Here is a 21,558-nt window from a genome sequence, read left to right on the forward strand (position 1 = left end):
AGACACATGAAAGCTGTGATTAACAATCATGGTTATTCCACAAAATATTGATTTCTGAACTCTTCCTGAGGTAAAACATTAGTATTGTTGTTTCTGAATGAATAAGAACTTGTATGCTATCTTTGCATTATTTGAGGTCTGAAAGCACTGTTTCTTTTTTATTATTTTGACGATTTCTCATTTGCTGCAAATAAATACAACATTTTTAACTTTGAATTTCGGAGACATGTTGTCAGTAGTTTATAGAATAAAACAAGAATGTACATTTTACTCAAAAACATACTTATAAAGAGAAAAATCAGAGAAACTGAACATTTTGCAGTGGTCTCTTAATTTTTGCCAGAGCTGTAGGCTGGATGTAAGCTTTCTATATATCCAGGGGGCTGCCATCTTCATTAGCTCATATATCAGCACAACCTCTATCATGCACTTATGTCCTCTTTATGTGCTTTTCACCAACCTTTTTCTCTGCCCTCCCTGCGACTGTACATACTTTCTCCCCTTCATCTCCCTACTGTTAGGGTACCTTTACACAGTGCAATTTTGATCGCTACGACGGCACGATTCGTGACGTTGCAGCGTCGTATGATTATCGCTCCAGCGTCGTAGACTGCGGTCACACGTTGCAATACACGGCGCTGGAGCGATAATTTCATGACGTATTTGCGATGTAGAAGCCGTTGGTTACTGTGCGCACATCGTATACAACCTGTGTCACACGATGCAATCATGCCGCCACAGCGGGACACTAGACGACGAAAGAAAGTTTCAAACGATCTGCTACGACGTACGATTCTCAGCGGGGATCCGGATCGCAGTAGCGTGTCAGACACAACGATATCGTAAATGCATCGCTGGAACGTCACAAATAGTGCCGTTGTAGCGATCAAAATTGCACTGTGTAAAGGTACCCTTACTTCTGACACTGAGAAAAGAACAGCAGCAATTCTGGTGAATTTGTAACATTCTTGCAGATCACTCGGCTAGATAAAGAACTTACACACTCTTCAGCAGCAAAGTAGTAGAACATTGTGTTATGAAGACTGTTTAGAAAGTTTTTTTAACTTTTGCATTTAGGAAGCAAATAAACAAATACAAAAATCGGAGTGGAGGTGTAGTGTTTAATGAGTTACAACCTTGGTAATATACAACAATATTTCAGTAGTATAATAGCGTGCATATGTTTTCTGTGAATGATATATTAGCAATTTTTGCAACAATTTGCATATTGTAAGTAATTCTGTATTCAGTCAGAAGAATTCTTGAAATCATCGGGGAAGCAATGACCTTTCCTTAATTCAGTTTACTGGATAACGTGATATAGCAATGTTTAAGAAAAAGAAGTAAGAAAATCAGGAGAATATACGTCAGTAAAAAACAAACATTGGAGTGACAGATGACAAATTTAATGCACAGCTCTTAATAAATTTGTTACATATTTGGGTTGTCCATGTAAGTTAAAATGAAATGAAGCTATAATTTAGACTAATTTTGGGGGGTAAGCATTAAATCAAGCTAGTGCAAAACTGAAAAAAGCTGTAAAATGTTTATTAATAAATAGGGCTTCTGCAAAAAACTTGTATTAAGGGGATGATAAAGTACCCGCATGGAAAGGGACAGGTTAAGAGCACAACGGCCTCATAAGCTTTTCGAGCAATCATTCTTCGAAAAGTTGGACGGGTTGACCACCCTTCTTTTAAAGGAAGAATGGACTGAAATTGGTGCTTGACTGGAGCATCACAATGAAGCCATGGATCAATAAGTGATATTAAGTGATAAGTGATAAAAATAGTTATTTTTTCTTATTTTCAGACCACTCCGGGACAGTTTTTCTTGTTAAAAAATCAGGACGGATTTCCCCTTTTAACTCACATAATTATGATAAAATCTTCACATAAAATAGTGCTCAGAAACAAGTTCTAAAAAAATATGTTTTTTAATTACTACTTGAAAATCTTTGTAAACGCTCCCGAGCCATGTTGAGCCGTTGAATCTGATCCTTGAGCCTCTGTCTGTCTCCGGACAGACCGTCCCGTTCTTCCAGGAGGTCGGTCTTGTTTCGTTCTTCCAGCAGACGGATCATTTCATATTGTAATTTCTCCCTGAATTCGTATAGGATGTAATGCTGAATAATCAGAGGGACCTGATTAGCCAAACGAGTGGTGGTGTTCTGAAAGAGGAAGAAAGAGCAAAAATTAAAAAAAAAAAATTTGCACTCGTTCTTTGATTTTGTTTTGGATGAAGTCAGCAAAATGACAGCTTGGTTATTGAGGGCCGAAGAGTTAAAAGAAAAATTATACTCACACGGGCCTTACCTGTCCCATCTCACCACTCTGAACCTTCCTTGGTTCCGTGCTGTCTCTTCTTTCATAGTTTTTTTAGTTTTTAGAGTTTTTAAGGTTGAAGGTAGAGTTAAATTAATCAAGTTCAACCTATAATCTAACATTTGGATCCAGATCCTATAGAGTGGATCCAACCCATAGTAGATCCACTGAATATGAGGATCCAGAGGAAGGCGAAAACCCCATGGCAGCTCCACAAAAGAAAAATAGATTTTCCCTCTTTTAACATTTCTAAGAGATGACCTGTGAGTTCTTCGTCTGTACTGATATTTGTAGATATTTTGTGCTCTACAATCCCGTAAATTAGTGACTCACCTGAAAATAAGCTTCCAGATGACTGGACAGTTCGTTCATTGACAGCTGCCTCTGGTCATGTAGAGCATGATTTCTCTCTGTAGATTTTATAGCTGACAACGCCTCACAGTACAGAGTGTCCTGACAATGAATGATTTTCTCCATTTTGAATTGTAACGCGATTGTCGCCTCAGCGTCTTTTTTCTGCTTGTGAGAAATATCTTCAATTTTATCCTTGGAACACGGAAGAAAAGAGAATGCAAATATGAAAGATAAGTGGAAATGAGAGATGAAGAATTTGAGCATATCTCATACTATCCTTATTGAAAAAATGGCCAAGTATGAGATTGACAAGGCTGCGGTTAGGTGGATTCATAAATGGCTCAGTGAACGTACTCAAAGAGTGGTAATAAATTGTTATACATCCAATTGGATTAATAGAATGGTATTTAACAGGGAGAAATGCAAGGTTCTACATCTGGGCAGGAAAAATGAAAATTACATCTACAGAATGGGAGGAATAGAACTAAGCAACAGCATGTGAGAAAAAGACTTGAGTATACTAATAGATCACAGACTGCACATGAGTCAACAGTGTGATGCAGCAGCAAGAAAGGCAAACACAGTTCTAGGATGTATTAAGAGAAGCATAGAATCTAGATCATGTGAAATATTATCCCCTCTACTCCTCCTTGGTCAGGCCTCTTCTGGAATACTGTGTCCAGTTCTGGGCACGACATTTTAAAACAGACATTGAAAAACTGGAGCAAGCTCAGAAAAGAGCGACCAGGATGGTAAGCGGACTGCAAAGTATGTCCTACGAGGAACAGCTAAAGGATCTGGGAATACCTGGTCATCCACTCATCCCAGAACGTTGAGTGAAACAGGAAACGTTGCTTGTCGTCACATGACCGCAGGAAAGGAAGTCACATGACAAACATGACAATGTGCATATTGCACACTATTAGGATTCAGCATTTTGTAGTCACATAAAATGATTGCAAAAAATTTACATTCAGCCCAGAAAACCTCTTTATCTCAGAAGTCAGTAAAATTTGATGCAAAAATACGAGCTATATATTTTTTAAGGTAGACAATACAATTTCTATAGACCTTACCGTGGCAGCGTAGGAGAGATTCTCGAACTGAGCAAAACGTGTAGAAGCTACGTCTTTAAAACATTTCTGGATGAGTTCTAGAACAATAAAACGGATATTTATCACTTGAAAACTGTGCACTCCATTTTCAAATCAGAAACATTTTTTTTACTTTCCATCCGAATGCTAAAGCGTTAAATTTGCTTAGCCAGATTTCTTTTTTTTTACTTTGTAGCCAATGCAGAAATCATAGATATGTTGCAAAACAGTGTTTTTGGCTTTTGTTCAAAGCTGAACACTGACGCAAAGTGACATGTTTAATTAAAAAGGTATTCTACTATTCATTCAAATTTTTTCCCATCCTTGTTCATGTAAAAAAAAGATAGAAAAAAAAAGTATTACCTTTCGGACATACCACCCTTTTAGCCTGAAGGAAGCGTCAAAATATGAAAAAAATAAGGTATTGTGGTGCCTTATTTAAAGATTAACTGTCTTTTCAATTTTTTATAATAAGTCAATAATACGCATGAAAATAAGAAACTTTGTAATACAGTATATCCTATTACAGAAATCTGCATCTTTCTCCTTCTGGACCAATCTTTCATTATCAAAATTCTAATTTTACAGGTAAAATCTGTCTTCAGTGAATTTTCTTATTACTGGGATAGGAAATGGCAGTTGGTGCTCATAAAGATCTATGGAGAACTGCAGCTATTGTTTTACCAGAATGCCTCTAGCTCCTCCCTCTCCCTACAATGCCTGTGTCCGCCTCTAGCTCCTCCCTCTCCCTACAATGCCTGTGTCCGCCTCTAGCTCCTCCCTCTCCCTAGAATGTCTGTGTCTGCTTCTAGCTCCTCCCTCTCCATAGTATGTCTCTGTCTGCCTCTAGCTCCTCCCTCTCCATAGTATGCCTGTGTCCGCCTCTAGCTCCTCCCTCTCCATAGAATGCCTGTGTCCGCCTCTAGCTCCTCCCTCTCCACAGAATGCCTGTCTGCCACTAGCTCCTCCCTCCCCATAGAATACCTGTGTCTGCCACTAGCTTCTCCCTCTCCATAGAATGCCTGTGTCTGCCACTAGCTCCTCCCTCTCCATAGAATGTTAGAATGTCTGTCTGCCACTAGCTCCTCCCTCTCCATAGAATGTCTGTGTCCGCCTCTAGCTCCTCCCTCTCCATAGAATTTAAAAGCACCAACTGTCATCTCCTATCTCAGTAATGTGAAAATCTTTCTTTACTGAATACAGAATTTACAGATTTCACATGTGAACTGAAATATCAGTCCAGGGGGAGAAATAAGTGGATTTTCCTGATAAGATCTATTACAGTGTTTCTTATTTTAATGAGTTCTATTGATTTATTAAATAAAAATTAAAACAACAGTTACTCTTTAAGCATTTTTACATTGTGGAATTTTTTTTTCTTTGTTGAAAATATAGTCTGGAAAACCCTGTAAGAAGTTGACAGTTCAGAATTGGAGGATGGAGCCTTGGGGTTGCAGTCGTTCCTGGGACATGGAGCTTAGGGGTCCAAAAAGTATCCTTTGGCCTATGTGACAGTACTAATAATATTGAGGACCCGTTATTGTTGGGGGCCGTGTTGGAGATTTCGATTAATGCTACTGGAGACCACCAACAGAAGAATAATCACTGTCCACATGTTAGCGGCATCCTCATTACTATTACTCTTAGGTGTGCAAAGGAGCTATATACACAAAACGATAGGAGGACATTTTCCATCCAGAACTTTTGCCAAGTTCCTTCCTTAGTTCATAAGTGTAATATTCTCAGGTGTAATTTCCATGACAGAATCATCTTACCAGTGACGTTGTGCAGCAGAGTTAGAGCCGGAACCTCAAACATCACTATATGTTTCCTCATAATGTTCTCAAATTTATTGTAGTTGATGAATCCGATGAGCTCGCGGCCTCGATACTGATTCTCGTACACGTCCCTTTCTTGTCTCATCTCACTGACAACTGCAATGTGAAGACTCCGTGTTACACTGAAGCAATAGGTATACTGTATTTATTCCATTCTCCATTCTTAAAGAAACCAGCTCTCGACCAAACCTGCACAAACAACTACAGACCAGTCTCCAATCTCCCCTTTATCTCTAAACTCTTGGAGCACCTGATCTACTCCCGCCTTACCCATTACCTCTCCACTCATTCCCTCCTAGACCCTTCACAGTCCGGCTTCCGCCCCCTACATTTGACAGAAACTTCACTCATCAAGGTGACCAAAGACCTTCTGACAGCAAAATATAATGATGACCACTCTCTGCTCATTCTCCTCGATCTTTCTGCAGACTGTTGACCACCATCCCCTACTCTCTAGGCTCCAGTCACTAGGCATTAAGGACACTGCTCTCTCCTGGATTTCTTCCTATCTTTCTGACCGCTCTTTCAGTGTATCGTTTGTTGGCTCCACTTCATCTCCTCTTCCTCTCACTGTCGGGGTACCCCAGGGCTCAGTTCTTGACCCCCTTCTCTTCTCCCTCTACACGGACCCAATTGGACAGAGCATCAGCTGATTTGGCTTGCAGTACCATCTTTATGCTGATGACACACAACTATACACATCATCCCCTGACCTTACCCCCGCTGTACTACAGAACGCCACTGACTGTCTGTCCGCAGTCTCTGACATAATGTCAGCTCTCTACCTGAAACTCAACCTCTCCAAAACTGAACTTCTTCTGCTCCCGCCTTCTACTAACCTCCCTAAATCTGACATTTCCCTCTCCGTGGGTGGCACCATAATAACACCCCGGCAGCAGGAGCGCTGTCTGGGTGTCATGTTTGACTCCGATCTCTCCTTCACCTCCCATATACAATCTCTTGCTCGCTCTTGCCGCTTACACGTAAAGAACATCTCTAGAATCCACCCTTTTCTCACCATGGAAACAACAAAAACCCTCACTGTCGCCCTGATCCACTCCCGCCTGGACTACTGCAATGCTCTATTAATTGGCCTCCCCCTCACTCGACTTTCCCCTCTCCAGTCTATCCTTAATGCAGCAGCCAGGGTTGTCCACCTGGCTAATCGGCACTTGGACACGTCCACTCTTCGCCAGTCATTACACTGGCTGCCCATTCATTACAGGATACAATTCAAAGTACTTGTTCTCACCCACAAAGCTCTTCACAGTGCGGCACCCCCTTACATCTCCTCCCTAATTTCTGTCTATTGGCCTAGCCGATCGCTGCGCTCTGTACACGACTTTCGACTAACCTCGGCATTAATCCGTACCTCCCACTCACGACTCCAAGACTTCTCCCGCGCTGCGACAATCCTCTGGAATGCTCTACCCCAAGAAATTAGGACCATCCACAATTTGCATAGTTTTAGGCGCTCCCTCAAAACACATTTGTTCAGAGCGGCCTACCACGTTCCCTAATAAAAGTCATTTTATGTTATATAACATACTGAATGAGTATGTGTTATTAACAGCATGTGGTCACTACTTACATATCTATATTTGCCAGGTCTAAGTCAGGATCTGTATTTTATATATTAGTTTAGAATAATCTAACTAGGACAGTTCTGCAGAGCGTTCTTTACTTAATGCAGCTTTTGCAGGACACTGTTACTCAGAGATCTATATGACATGAAAACGTCCTACGAGGGCCAGGCGATGCACCCTGGGAAAAAAGGTATGCAAATTATCTTACCTCCAGAAGAAACTAAACTATCTCTCTAATGTCACATAGTCTATGAGTTAAAGGGAACCTATCACCTGAATTTGGCGGGACCAGTTTTGGGTCATATGGGCGTGTTTTCGGGTGTTTGATTCACCCTTTCCTTACCCGCTGGCTGCATGCTGGCTGCAATATTGGATTGAAGTTCATTCTCTGTCCTCCGGAGTACACGCCAGCGCAAGGTAATATTGCCTTGCGCTGGCGTGTACTATGGAGGACAGAGAATGAACTTCAATCCAATATTGCAGCCAGCATGCAGCCAGCGGGTAAGGAAAGGGTGAATCAAACACCCGGAAACCCCGCCCATATGACCCAAAACTGGTCCCGCCAAATTCAGGTGATAGGTTCCCTTTAATATCTAATTGCCACATGACTAACGATAGTAGCCAAACCAATATCTACTCCGAAAAGAAAATGCACCCATATACAGACATCTGTTTTGGGGTTCTGTGCAGAAAAGGGTAGTGTTGGCAATCTAGGGATAGCCCTGCGTTTAACCCTTTACCAACATCCGCTATACCTGTAGACAAGGCGGTAGCTAGTGTTTGGAGGGGGCGTAGCGGTGTGAGCGTGCCCTATACTTGGCAGGTAATGTGTGCAGTGATGAGTGAGCATGCTCACTATTCGAGTGACTGTGGGGTGCTTAGGTATACAGGGAGTATCGCGGGGGGCTCGACCGCAATACTCAAGTCCCCGCCCCGCATGTTTCATGGCAGTTAGACAGCCAATAAACATGCGGGTATTGCTTGACAAACACGCTAATGCCGTTGCCATGTTGGCTACGGCATTAGCGTGTATGACCGGCAATCCCCGGGACTTGAGCATGGAGCTCGAGTACCCGGGTTTCTTTAGGTGTACCCGAGCACTCCAAAGTCACTCGAGTGGCGAGAATGCTCGCTCATCACTATCTGTGTGTTACACAGGATCTGCCCCAATGGCCAAGAGTGGCGTGGAGTGTTGACCAATTAAATGCTGCTATCAATCTCTGGCAATGGCATTAACAGCACACCGGCATTGGGGGGTGCCCATAATGTGATCGCGGGTCACCGAAGGGTTGCTTTGACAGCAAGGAGTCCGTTGAAGACATCCGCGCTTGTCATTACGGTGCTCCCTTGAAACGCAGCCCGGGTGCTGGGCTTCAAAGGAGACGGTAATTTTTACTATATGCAGCAATACTGTGATATTACTGTATTCAAGGGGGAAGACAACGGACAGTCCAAGTCCCCTAAGGGGATTAATAAATAAAGTAAAAAAAAGTTTTGCAAAAAAAAAAAAAGTTTAAGTCACCTTTCTTTTCCCCCACTAAAATTAAAGAAAATAAAAAAGACATGTATGTGATATCTCCGCGTCTATAACAGTCTGATCTATCAAAATATAAAAATAATTAACCCTAACTGTAAACACCGCAGGTTCTAGGGCTTCAGCACCACAGAAAATGCTAATGTAAACGTTACGGGGCTCGGAAAATGGCGACACAATCAAAAAATTTTTTTTCAAAATTCTGAGTTTCTTTTTTACCAATAAAATAATGAAAAAATCTGCGCAATTTTTATTTTACTTTAATCGTACTAATGAAGAGAATCATACTGCCGGGTCATTTTTACCGAGTAATGTACGCCATAAAAACAATCCCCAAAAAACAATGCCAGAATTCTGTTTTTGTTTTTTTTCATAATTCCACCGCACTTGGTTTTTTTCCATTTTCCAGTACACTATGTGGTAAAAGTAATGATGTCTTTCAAAAGTACAACTCGTCCTGCAAAAAACAAGCCCTCAGATGTCTGTTTTTTATATTTTTTATAAACCCCTTCCCAAACCTCAAAAGACAACAAAATGGAGGCTCTCCTGCTGGATTCGCGCTAATTGAATTCTGAAAAACTCAAGTTCTGACCTAATCCGACCTTTTCATGAAATTCATAACGAATGTCGTGCTAATTACAAATGGATTTTCTCATCTCTATTCGTTAGTGACTGTCTGTGCTTCCCATAGCAACCAATCGAATCGCAGCTTTCATTTTCCAAGAGTAGAATATGAAATGAATGAAATGAAAGCTGCGCTGTGATTGGTTGCTAGGGGCAACACATCCATTTATTCCTTTTAGACACTTTAATAAATCTCCCCCATTGTATTTTGTAGCTTGTAGCTTCACCCAAAACACACAGCAGTTAACTCTACGTCTCCCATTATAGATGGGACTGTAAATCTCAGCGAACACAAAACTAGAACTGATGCCCCAAGTCACCCGCAATGAAAGCACGGTGCTGCCTGGCGACAGAAGCGGAGGCAGGAAGGGCTGGCACTGATATAATGTAGATGTCACACACGCCCGCTTTTGATCCGAGGGTCAGATCTAAACTGGCAATGCAGGTCTATGGGTCAGAAAGGAGAAGGAGGGGAAACGTTTTGTTGTTTTTTTTCAGGTATAAGAAAAAGTGAGACCACACTCTGACCCACCACACTCTGACCCACCACACTCTGACCCACCACACTCTGACCGACCACACTCTGACCGACCACACTCTGACCGACCACACTCTGACCACACTAAATGGTTCATTTTTCTCGTACTTGACAAAAACTGACATCTGCCTTCTACTAAGGTCCACTACACCCTAATTATAAAGAAACACAACCCATCCCATGCAAGTCTCCAATTACAACCATAGTCAGATGGTCACAAAATTGTCTGCAAGTATTTCCCCAACTTTCACAATTGTCCAACGACTCTACTATACCAATGTGGGCAGCGTGGTGGCTCAGTGAATCCTATCTCTTCTCGTGATTAACTGGCCTGGCACAACGCCATTGTCATCACGCCCCGCCAATCAATAGAAGCATCATGGATGCCGTCATGTTAAAAACGGTACTCCCACTCCCACTGTCGTGGTCGATGGAGTGGGACTGCAAATCGATTTGTCAGCTCTATGTAAGTAACAGGAAATAAAAAAAAAAAAAAGACTTTACTTGTTTTACTTGTGAGCTGGAGATCAGCTTCATACTTACACACTGCACATGAATTCTTAATGGTCGTTTCCCAGGAGTCGAAAAGTTTTCTTAAGTTTTTGAAAAGTTTTAAGTCTTCGGTGTTTCCTTCTTCATCTCCGTTTACTACTTTCGTAATTCCTTCCTCAAAATCTTTGATTTTCTGCCAAAAAAAGAAAAGAAAATCATGTTGCTACCTCAAAAGTTATCACCTATCCACGGGAAAGGTGATAACTTTCAAAGCCATCAGAATGGAGTGATTGCCGCGCACTACTGCTCTATTCATTCTCTATGGGACTGCAGAGATGGAACGCTATACTCCGCTATATGCCGTATAAAATGAATGGAGCAGTGGTGCTTATTCCAAAGGGGATACATACAAAGTAATCTGTAGAGAGGAATTTGATGGTAAGTATTTAATTTTTACGCAGCGCCACAACGGGAAAAATTAAGCATTACCCCTTGTCAACTGAAATCAATGAGTTCACTATGTGATGCTTGACCGTGGAGTGTAACACACCACGCTATTGAAGTTGTGTTCTGATCTATATTACAAATGAGGGTCCAGAATGTCAGACCCCCCTTCCATCCAGAATCAGGTACTGAAAAATAAGTTTTAAAAAGCAGGCCTCCCCTCCATTATGTACTTACTGATATAAGAAAATGAGACTTCTCCTCGTCTGTGTCGGGGATGCCTCTGCCGATTTGTCTCAGCTGCTCCTCTGCCTCCCGGAGCTTACTTCTGATCTGGTGTTCTATATTGGGTAATGTTTTCTAGTAAAGAAAAGAGAACAAGAATGGTAAAAAAGCATAAAATAGCCAAAAATGTGAACATAATCCACCCAAAAAATGTATGATCAATCATTGCTCTAAGAGTGTGCCGCGTGTTTCCAGTGGCTTTCAGCAGAATTCGACTACAAAACTATTTGGACATAAGGGCATTATTTGGTGAGGACTCAGCGCTTGTTCCTCTTCAATTAATGAAAGACGGGCTACAATATAAGAGCGGTATTCTACTGTATATGGCACAAACCAGGTCAGTTCATCCATACATTACGCTGTCAGCAGAAATCAACTGATCACCAGACCAGTGTGTAGTTAGAAGAGCTGTTTTTATTAGACAACCCCCTTAAGGCATCATCATGTACCCTTCTGAACAATCTGGTGCTCTGTCTTCCATTGGTTCAAAATTAATTAGGGTTTTTCATTCACTAGAGTGGGAGAGAACTTTCAGTAGCACAATGTCCAGAGTTGTGCCACTTCCGATGTGGTGGTGATCGGTGGTGGTTCCAGAAGTCAGACCCCTGCTCCCTGATAATGAAGACCTCGATTGATGACATCTATATTAGAGGACTCTACAGTACGTCCGTGTAGGGAATAACTAACCGACTTTACATACTTACGGAGATATGGTACACCAGCTCTTTGGTGAGTCTTTCTGCCAGGTTAGGTATGGTGGCCTGTCCCCGCTTCACAAGAACGCTGCAAGTAAAACAATGGTACCTTCATAAACTATATGTGATGCAGACAACAACCCATCCAAGCATCGGAGGGCCAATATACATATAAATATACCCCCATCTTGTTCCGAGACAGAAGGTTAGGATATCACCTTTGGATTCAGCCATGTCTTTCAAACCACATGTCCCAACCACCTCATGTGGCCTCCAACTCGAAAACATATCTGGAATCGGCTCATTCCTTAAACTACGTAGGGTCTCCTGCCCAGACCTTTATAATCTTTACCTGAAGTGTTCATGGTTTTCAAAAAAATTCTTCTCATTTTGTACGGCTCTTTCATGAGAGATATTTTCTTGTATCTCCCTCTGTCCCCGACACTTGACCATCATGTAGCCCTTTCTAAGGCTGTATACTCGGTTTTGGACTACACGTAAAACTTCACTTTCAGCACCTGCGTCTACCAGGTCTGGTTTAGTCAGGACTCCTGTAGGAAAATTACAGCACAAATATAAAGTTATTGATATATTGTGTTCAGTGGTGTGACAACCGGAATGGGGGAATATGAGTGGAGGCTGCCCTCTGCCCACTTGTATATTGTGGAAATTAAGATAAGAGATGGTTTCACCATTCTCTATTTTATAACCTGCCGTGTTCTTTACGCCTGCCCCCCCAGGACAGTAAAACCGCGCAAAACATCATCATTCTGGCGCAGACACTGCAATAATGTCACAGCATTACATCTCCTGATCTTGGCCGGGGAACCAAAGTTAGGTTAGCCAATAGATAGAAAAATATCAAAAATTGAGAGTGCCCAGTGCCCTTCTAATGGCTAACTGAAAAGATGGTAATAGATAGCAATTATTCCAGACTTTTCAGTTAGCCATTAAAAGGACTATCAACCAATGAGAACTATCACTTTTAAATATTTTTTTATTTCTAGGGTCAGGGCGACAGGCACAGAATTGGGGGTTCCACCAGGATGGGTAGTAGGTGACACTTGGGAAGAGATGGGGACATGAGAGGTCAAATATGTCTGTATTGCAAGCTCTGAAGACAAGTCACGGTTAGGAGAGGTCTTCATGAAGGTCTGGATCAGATGGAAAACATGGAAAAAGTGGACACCAATCAGAAGGATCTCAGCTGTGAGAGACTAATATATATACATATGAATTGTAATCATATGGTCACTGTATGGTGTTGATATTATTCTCTGTCCCTTTATTCCTTTATTCGGTCGCAGCATGGTCATCTGCTGAGGTTCCCCCTAAACCCGCTATGATTAGGGTTCACTTCCATAGTTGCAAGCATACTTTCATCCATCTGTCCCTTCTTCTACTGCCTGCATGTCATCAAGAAGATGGGCAGGTGGAGTGGAGTAATAAACGATTGCAGAATCTGACTACACAAAGTCTGTTTGTAGTCTGTGACCATGGAGACACAAAGTTATGTCGGTTTTCCATTAAAAGGAGCCCCAATGCAAATAGACTAAAAAAATAATTACTACAATGTCTGTTTTTATGTCCTCTGTCCTTGCAGACCTTATATATTTCATTCTTGTTTTTCAGGGTTGCAAAATATTTAAACCTTGTGACCTGTTTCTTTTTTTTTCACCTTATGCGTTGTTTTAGAAATACTGATTAATGAGGATTTTGGATCTTCTGGTTGCAATAAAATTCTTTTTTTCTGTGCATGACGGGGCGGATACATTTTGGTGTGATCTCAGTGCTCTGAGCCAATAAGATATCTCACTCCACTGCTCCTCCTCCTCTCTACCCCAATGGTGTTCTACTGAATACTGTAAGAAGCTGCAGCTGCATCCCCTTCCTCCCCTTCCCTGATTCCCTGAGAGGCTGCATGCAAGAAAAGGTGGACTACGGACTGCCTGAAAAAAAAGGAGTTGATGGCCCTTCACCTTTCGGTGACAAATGGCATCTGGCAAAGTTATCCAGTTTAATATACATTTCTTAGCATAGTTGCTTATGGACAACAGACGACCAATGGATGGACTTTGTTTAGGCTTATGTCAGGCATATACTTTTCTAATATTTGCTGCCATAGATCTCAGCTCAGGAAGGTTTTAGTTAACATAATTGATGATGGTGGAGAATCTGTCACATGATGGACATTAACCTGTCCGGTGTCCGTCATAGCGTTCTTCATATTTTCACCATGATGTCCATCATCTTACTGGAAGAATTACGGAATCCATGATGAATTCTTCTAATGGTTGGAGGAAAGTAACGGAAGGACCCATCACTATTTATATTACCTATAGTTCGCTCTCCGGTTGGATCCACCTCTCGCGCCATTTCTAGAACTTCTGTTGTCGCTATATCCACATTACAGGGAACCACGGCCAGATTAATGGTCTCTTGTTTGGTTATGTAGTTTCTTATTATCTGTTTAATCTGTAGATATGTGTATAAAAGAAGACATTTTACTACTACACACTATAAGGGTTATTAGCGTTAACATGAGTACATTAATTTCACTTTATTTATTTATTTTACTCTTATAGCAGTCTGAGATTTATTTATTTTTTTGTACAGAGTTTCATATCACCCTCCATAGTGACTGATTGAGATGTGAAAACTTTTTCCGCCTGCAGTCACCACTAGGGGGATTCTACAATATGCTGCATAATGAAGTGGTGGCTATAGGTAAGTATCTTTCATCTCTTTGTGTAGGAGATTTGAAGCTCTGCAGTGGGGCCCATATATAATTCTTCTACAATATGTAACATTGTATTTCCATAAACAAACATTCCTAATTCACCAGTTGATTGCATCAACCCGACAAGGTTTACATAATAGTCAGGTGCAACTGGGTATGCGGCTTTCCCATAATGCCCTACTGCTTTCATATCACATGGAATAGCACAGCCAATCAAAATGGACTATTACAGCCTGCATAAAAGCAGAGGCAGGGAATTCAGCAGCCATGTTGTGGTAAATCTAGATAATGAGAAAACATCACAGCTCACAGCTTATCAATAGAGTTAGGGAGAGAAAACTATATAATACTGAAGAGACTGTACAGTTACTGTGTGAAACATCATTGAAGAAGATTGGTGTGTGAGGAATGAGCTGTTCGTTACTATCTGTTTACATACAGTACAGACCAAAAGTTTGGACACATCTTTTCATTTAAAGATTTTTCTGTATTTTCAAGACTATGAAAATTGTACATTCACACTGAAGGCATCAAAACTATGAATTAACACATGTGGAATTATATACTTAGCAAAAAAGTGTGAAACAACTGAAATTATGTCTTATATTCTAGGTTCTTCAAAGTAGCCACCTTTTACTTTGATGACTACTTTGCACACTCTTGGCATTCTCTTGATGAGCTTCAAGAGGTAGTCACCGGGAATGGTTTTCACTTCACAAGTGTGCCCTGTCAGGTTTAATAAGTGGATTTTCTTGCGTTATAAATGGGGTTGGGACCATCAGTTGTGTTGTGCAGAAGTCTGGTGGATACACGGCTGATAGTCCTACTGAATAGACTGTTAGAATTTGTATTATGGCAAGAAAAAAGCAGCTAAGTAAAGAGAAATGAGTGGCCATCATTACTTTAAGAAATTAAGGTCAGTCTGTCCAAAAAATTGGGCAAACTTTGAAAGTGTCCCCAAGTGCAGTGGCAAAAACCATCAAGCGCTACAAAGAAACTGGCTCACATGAGGACCGCCCCAGGAAAGGAAGACCAAGAGTCACCTCTGCTTCTGAGGATAAGTTTATCCGAGTCACCAGCCTCAGAAATCGCAGGTTAAAAGCAGCTCAGATTAGAGACCAGGTCAATGCCACACAGAGTTCTAGCAGCAGACACATCTATACAACAACTGTTAAGAGGAGACTTTGTGCAGCAGGCCTTCATGGTAAAATAGCTGCTAGGAAACCACTGCTAAGGACAGGCAACAAGCAGAAGAGACTTTTTTGGGCTAAAGAACACAAGGAATGGACATTAGACCAGTGGAAATCTGTGCTTTGGTCTGATGAGTCCAAATTTGAGATCTTTGGTTCCAACCACCGTGTCTTTGTGCGACACAGAAAAGGTGAACGGATGGACTCTACATGCCTGGTTCCCACCGTGAAGCATGGAGGAGGAGGTGTGATGGTGTGGGGGGGCTTTGCTGGTGACACTGTTGGGGATTTATTGAAAATTGAAGGCATACTGAACCAGCATGGCTACCATAGCATCTTGCAGCGGCATGCTATTCCATCCGGTTTGCGTTTAGTTGGACCATCATTTATTTTTCAACAGGACAATGACCCCAAACACACCTCCAGGCTGTGTAAGGGCTATTTGACCAAGGAGAGTGATGGGGTGCTACACCAGATGACCTGGCCACCACAGTTACCAGACCTGAACCCAATCGAGATGGTTTGGGGTGAGCTGGACCGCAGAGTGAAGGCAAAAGGGCCATCAAGTGCTAAGCATCTCTGGGAACTCCTTCAAGATTGTTGGAAGACCATTCCCGGTGACTACCTCTTGAAGCTTATCAAGAGAATGCCAAGAGTGTGCAAAGCAGTCATCAAAGCAAAAGGTGGCTACTTTGAAGAACCTAGAATATAAGACATAATTTCAGTTGTTTCACACTTTTTTGTTAAGTATATAATTCCACATGTGTTAATTCATAGTTTTGATGCCTTCAGTGTGAATGTACAATTTTCATAGTCATGAAAATACAGAAAAATCTTTAAATGAGAAGGGGTGTCCAAACTTTTGGTCTGTATTGTATATGTTAAGGTCACCTTGACATTAATAATGCTGTATTTGAGTTAAAGATCTTAAACACGGATGGATACAGTACTAGGAGACCTCAGAGTGTTACACACGTCTTATGGAAATTGTAGACTTTGGAGTATTTCAAATTTGCGGCAAATTGATTAGTTGTAAATCGAACATTTTGGAAAAATTTAGCAAAACTATAAAACTGAAATTTCCAAACTTCACATTTCTTTTTGACGTGTGCAAGTCGAATTCTGACAAACCTGGCTTCCGATGTCCTGGGGTTGATTGGGTAAAGCAATCCTTGTGATCCCCGGGAGATCAATGAGAGTCAGATCTGGGACGTTTGGAGAGATGATTTCCAGCGTTATAAGCTCTTGGCTGATTCCCTTTCCTGTGCCGGCTACAATGTCTTGTGCTGGGAAGAAAAATAAGTAAGTAGGTAGGAAAGACAAGTGTCAGGAAGGTAACAGTTCTCTATCCGAGTTCTTCCAAAATTTAGTTTCTAAAATCTCCAAACCATTATTTTTTCCTTTACCTCTACGAACTTCAGCCTCCACAGCAGAGGGTCCGTGAATCGTTGTTTTTGTATTTCTATAAATAATTCTTCCAAACCACGGGGAGTTGGTGGCAGATTTTTTCAGCTTAAGCTCGAGCGGACAACGTGTGACAATACCTGTAGAGGAAAAAATAAATGAATAGGGTATAGCAATATAATTCGTGCCATTGTTTTGTAAGATGTGGAGGTTTCTCCTCCTGTTTCATTTCCTAGTCCAAAGGGAACCTAGTGTTGTCCCTCTACCCTTGACCACCGTGAACCTGTCATTAATCCCTTCTATACCTTAGACCACCAGGAACACTGGTGTTACCCATGTTCTAATCCAAAACAGAAGGGAATTTAGTATTACTACTTCACTACCCTAAACCACCAGGAAGCTACACTAGATGCCCCAGTAAGGTTAATGTTACCCCTCTAATATTCTACACCACCAGAAAGCTGGGATTAAACTTTCCTAAACCCTAGACCAGGGGTCCCCAACCTGTAGATTTGGAGCCACATGTGGCTCGCTGTCCCATGAATTGTGGCTTGAGGTTGTCTGCTTGGTGCATTAGGTTCAGGTCTAGCAAACCAGTATGAAGACCACATCTCAAAATGGTGAAGTGAGTAGAATTGCACCGAAGAGCAGATCTGGATGCAAATACTGTATATTGTTCTTAGGGGTTTAGAGCTAATTTATATATGGTACCATTGAGACAAGATGATGCTCCCTGCCAGAGGAGATGCTTAAAGCTGGATGTGCAGGTGTTGTAAGAGTGCTTGATGGGAGAATACAGAATGGGGCATTGTGGGAACCCCTGGATCTTGGTATACTGCTTTAGGCTACTTTCACACTAGTGTCGTGCACTGCACATCGCTATGCGTCGTTTTGTAGAAAAAATGCATCCTGCAAAAGTGCTTGCAGGATGTGTTTTTTCTCCATAGACTTGTTTTAGCGACGCATTGCGATGCATTGACGTTGTGCGATGGTTGTGTCGTGTCGTGTTGCGTCTGACCGTCGCCACCAAAAAACGTTACATGTAACGTTTTTTGGTGCATCGTGTGCAGCATTTCCAACTGCGCATGCGCGGCCAGAACTCCGCCCCCTCCTCCCCGCACCTCACAATGGGGCAGCGGATGCGTCGAAAAACAGCATCCGCTGCCCCCGTTGTGCGGCACTTTCACTGCTTGCATCGGTACGTCGCAATGACGCAATTCGTCGTTCGTCATACGACGCTAGTGTGAAAGTAGCCTTAGGCTGAGCTCTGTGGAAAAGCTTTGGTTATCATTATATCTGTAATGAGGGCTTTGTTTACCATTACTGTGAGGGGGGTGGGATCTGGATGTGGCTCATGACCTTCACTTAAAGCTGAGTGAGTCTCTCAAGTTGTTGGGGACCATTGCGCTAGACCAACGGAAAAGCTGGCGTTACCCCTCTACTACCCTAAACCAGTTGGGAAGTTCTGTTACTCCTTCACTAACCTAGATCCCCAGTAAGGTGGCATTAATCCCACCTGTACCCTAGATCAGCAGTGAAGCTGGTGCTATCCTCCGCTAAGCAAAACCAACAGGAAAGCTGGTTTATCGCACCACTGCCCTAGGCCACCTGGAAGCTGGTGTGGAGATCAGACTAAACCAAAGAATCCATCTTGTCTTCCTCCTGAGAAATCTGGTTTACAACAGGAAACTTGAGCAAACTTGACATTTCCTTTTATGGAAGTAATCACGCGCGCATTTCTCCTTGATATTGTAGCCTTTCATCCACATACCAGATGTTGTAACTTTTCACTAATATAGATTTGCTTTGTAAGTGATTGTGAAATATGAGCGCTTGTGCGCATGTCTGTAAATGCCTAACTTTTTACTATATAAAGAAGGGGCAGCGCCCAGTGAGGCAGGCGTGTTTCAGGGCTGCCCCTGTTTATGAACACACAACCTTTGTGCTGCGTGTCATTTACTTGGATCCCTACATCCAGGAAGCCAGGGACGGAGAAGGACTCAACATTTCTTGGCGCCCGAACAGGGACCCGAGGCGAGAGTATTTGCTCGAGATTCACCTGCGGATACGGACAACGGAGATCTGGGATAATGGACGGCAAATGAACTGAAAAACCTGGCCAGGTAAGAGACATTATTAGTTCTCTTTTATCTGCCCTGTATTATCCGAAAGATCTCTACGAGCCGTGTCACGCTGGGTTAGTCTAGTAGTGAGTAGATACCTATAAAACTCGGGTTACCATATTGTATAGATTTATGAGTCTTGTCCCTGGCAGTGTGTGAACAGTGTGAAGGTTGTGGCATGTGGTGAAAGAAGAATAAAAGTACGTAGAAAATAAGCCGAAATAGTTGGGATAAAAGCCTTATACACAAAAGTCAGCCTAACTGGGTCATGTGGTTGCGTCCTTTTGGGGAGACCTCCGCCCATGCTTGACTTTTTCTAAGTGCTTAACCCCTTCATTTCTGGATAAGGTTTGATAGAATGAGCCCAGGACGCGAGTCCATGAGCCTGGGACAAGTATGATAACAGAGACTGAGAGTTTTGTGATCTGTATGGTGTTGCTGGGTCTGTTTGCGTGCATAATAGCACTTAAGTACGTTCTACATGTTAGGAAGAACGGAGCAGACAAGCCTTTCAATATTTTAGCTCCCTAGGAGAGAAGGCAACGAGACATCACCACAGAGTAAGTGATTGTCCAAACGTCACCTGGGGTAGGAATAGCTAATATTGAAAAGAAAAATGGGAAATAAACAGACAAAAACCGTCTTAGGACAAGTGGAAGCAGCAGATATCATACAGGAAAGATGTGGAAAGACAGTCAGAAGGCAGATTAGAAGGGTAAGAGAAAAATTGGGAATTTCAGAAGCACTTATGTTCAGTACAGAATGGGAAAGACTGAGTAAAGAACGAGGTGGAATTATCAAAGACAATGGGTGGGAAGAAATCATACACTGTATGATAAAGGTCTCAAAAACAGCTAAAGAGGAGAATTGGAAGTACGATCCAGACACTTCCAAATGGACCATGGGGAAGGGAAAATGTTGTGACATAATCCCGCCACCTTACCTAGATCCGAATGTCCAACCATTTGTACCATCAGGGGGAGCAGAAAAAGGAAATCCAGTTCCAGCCTTGTATCCTAGACTTAATGGGGTAGAAGGATGGACATGTCAGAATTGTGGTCAGCAAAATCCTGATTGGAGAATTAATTGTTTGACATGTGGAGCACCCAGGGAGCACCAACTCTTAGCACCTGTGAGAATAGTGACAAAAGGAGTTAGGGAAACTGACCCTGCAAATCCAGCTGGTCCTAGAGTTACCAGGAACGTTGAATCACAACAGTATTTTCCATGGTCACCCGCTGAGGGAATGTCTCTATTAATGAATGCCCCAGATCCATCTCAATTTCCTGTCAGGTTTGCTGCATATATTGCACAAATAATACAAATGCATAATGGATCATGGACAGATGGGGTAGAATTATGCAGGCTGAAAATGTCATCAGGACTATTCCATGAATTAACAGCTGCAATACATGACCAAAGACCCCAAGGGGATAACATCCGTGCCCCTTACACAATAGCGTCAGGAGAAAATTTTGTGACAGCACTAAATCTTTTTATGCAAAGAAAACAAAGAGAAAGAGGGTCAACAGGCATTGTAATGCAGAAAACCGGACAATCAGTAGATGACTATGCTCGAGATTTAGAAAACAGCTTTAGAGATGAGGGATTAGATATGGCAGATCCAGGTGTCATACGCCTCTTCACTAAACAACTAATAGAAGGATTAGAGCCTGTACTAAAGGGAAAATTCTAAGCTGCTACTCCAGATTGGAGAACATTAGATCAACCAAACGTTGTAAAGCAAAGATGCTTGGGAATAGCGATGGATATGAGAGAAAATCGCAAACCTGTTAGAATAGCTCAAGCAAATACAGGAGGGAGAGCAAGACACAATTTTCCTTGTCATTACTGCAAGAAGCCAGGACATTTTCAGAGAGAATGTAGAAAGAAGCAGGCAGACATAAAATCAGGAAAAATTGTACCAAAGAATAAACCCTCAGACACCCAACAGACATCCATAGTGGATGGTCCCATACCAGATTCAGATTGACTCAATGTGTTACAAACCTCCCTACCAGCTAGAAGACCTATGATACAGGTGAATGTAGGGGGGAGAGAGATTCCATTTCTGATAGATACAGGTGCAACTTCCTCAATTTTGAATCAAGATTTTCTTCCGAACCCGGAAGATATTTCACAACAAACAACTTTTGCTGAGGGTTATGATGGGGTAATTTGAACACTGCCATATACTGTGCCCCTAGAGGTCTCATTAGGACCTAAATGTTTTGCATCCAGATTTTTGTATGCCAGAGGTGCCCCAACATGTTTGTTGGGAACTGATGTCCTA

At 42.0% G+C, this 21,558-nt stretch overlaps 1 protein-coding gene across 2 annotated transcripts in view; it reads right to left on the reverse strand.

Moving 5' to 3' along the window:
* Window positions 1–1,102: 1,102 nt before the first annotated feature.
* The window catches only part of LOC143815043 (interferon-induced GTP-binding protein Mx1-like), a 58,001-nt gene continuing 37,545 nt past the window's right edge, over window positions 1,103–21,558 (reverse strand). For both annotated transcript variants that reach the window (XM_077293852.1, XM_077293853.1), the window contains 11 exons: window positions 17,145–17,282; window positions 16,870–17,024; window positions 14,145–14,283; window positions 12,161–12,359; window positions 11,818–11,896; window positions 11,066–11,188; window positions 10,436–10,577; window positions 5,548–5,706; window positions 3,755–3,831; window positions 2,658–2,870; window positions 1,103–2,170 (listed from right to left, as the gene is read on the reverse strand). In XM_077293852.1, the coding sequence (XP_077149967.1) occupies window positions 1,937–2,170; window positions 2,658–2,870; window positions 3,755–3,831; window positions 5,548–5,706; window positions 10,436–10,577; window positions 11,066–11,188; window positions 11,818–11,896; window positions 12,161–12,359; window positions 14,145–14,283; window positions 16,870–17,024; window positions 17,145–17,282 (1,658 nt within the window). In that variant the 3' untranslated portion in view covers window positions 1,103–1,936. The remainder of the gene's footprint in view (window positions 2,171–2,657; window positions 2,871–3,754; window positions 3,832–5,547; window positions 5,707–10,435; window positions 10,578–11,065; window positions 11,189–11,817; window positions 11,897–12,160; window positions 12,360–14,144; window positions 14,284–16,869; window positions 17,025–17,144; window positions 17,283–21,558) is intronic.

This window comes from Ranitomeya variabilis, chromosome 3, assembly GCF_051348905.1.
Source record: "Ranitomeya variabilis isolate aRanVar5 chromosome 3, aRanVar5.hap1, whole genome shotgun sequence".
Lineage (NCBI taxonomy): Eukaryota > Metazoa > Chordata > Amphibia > Anura > Dendrobatidae > Ranitomeya > Ranitomeya variabilis.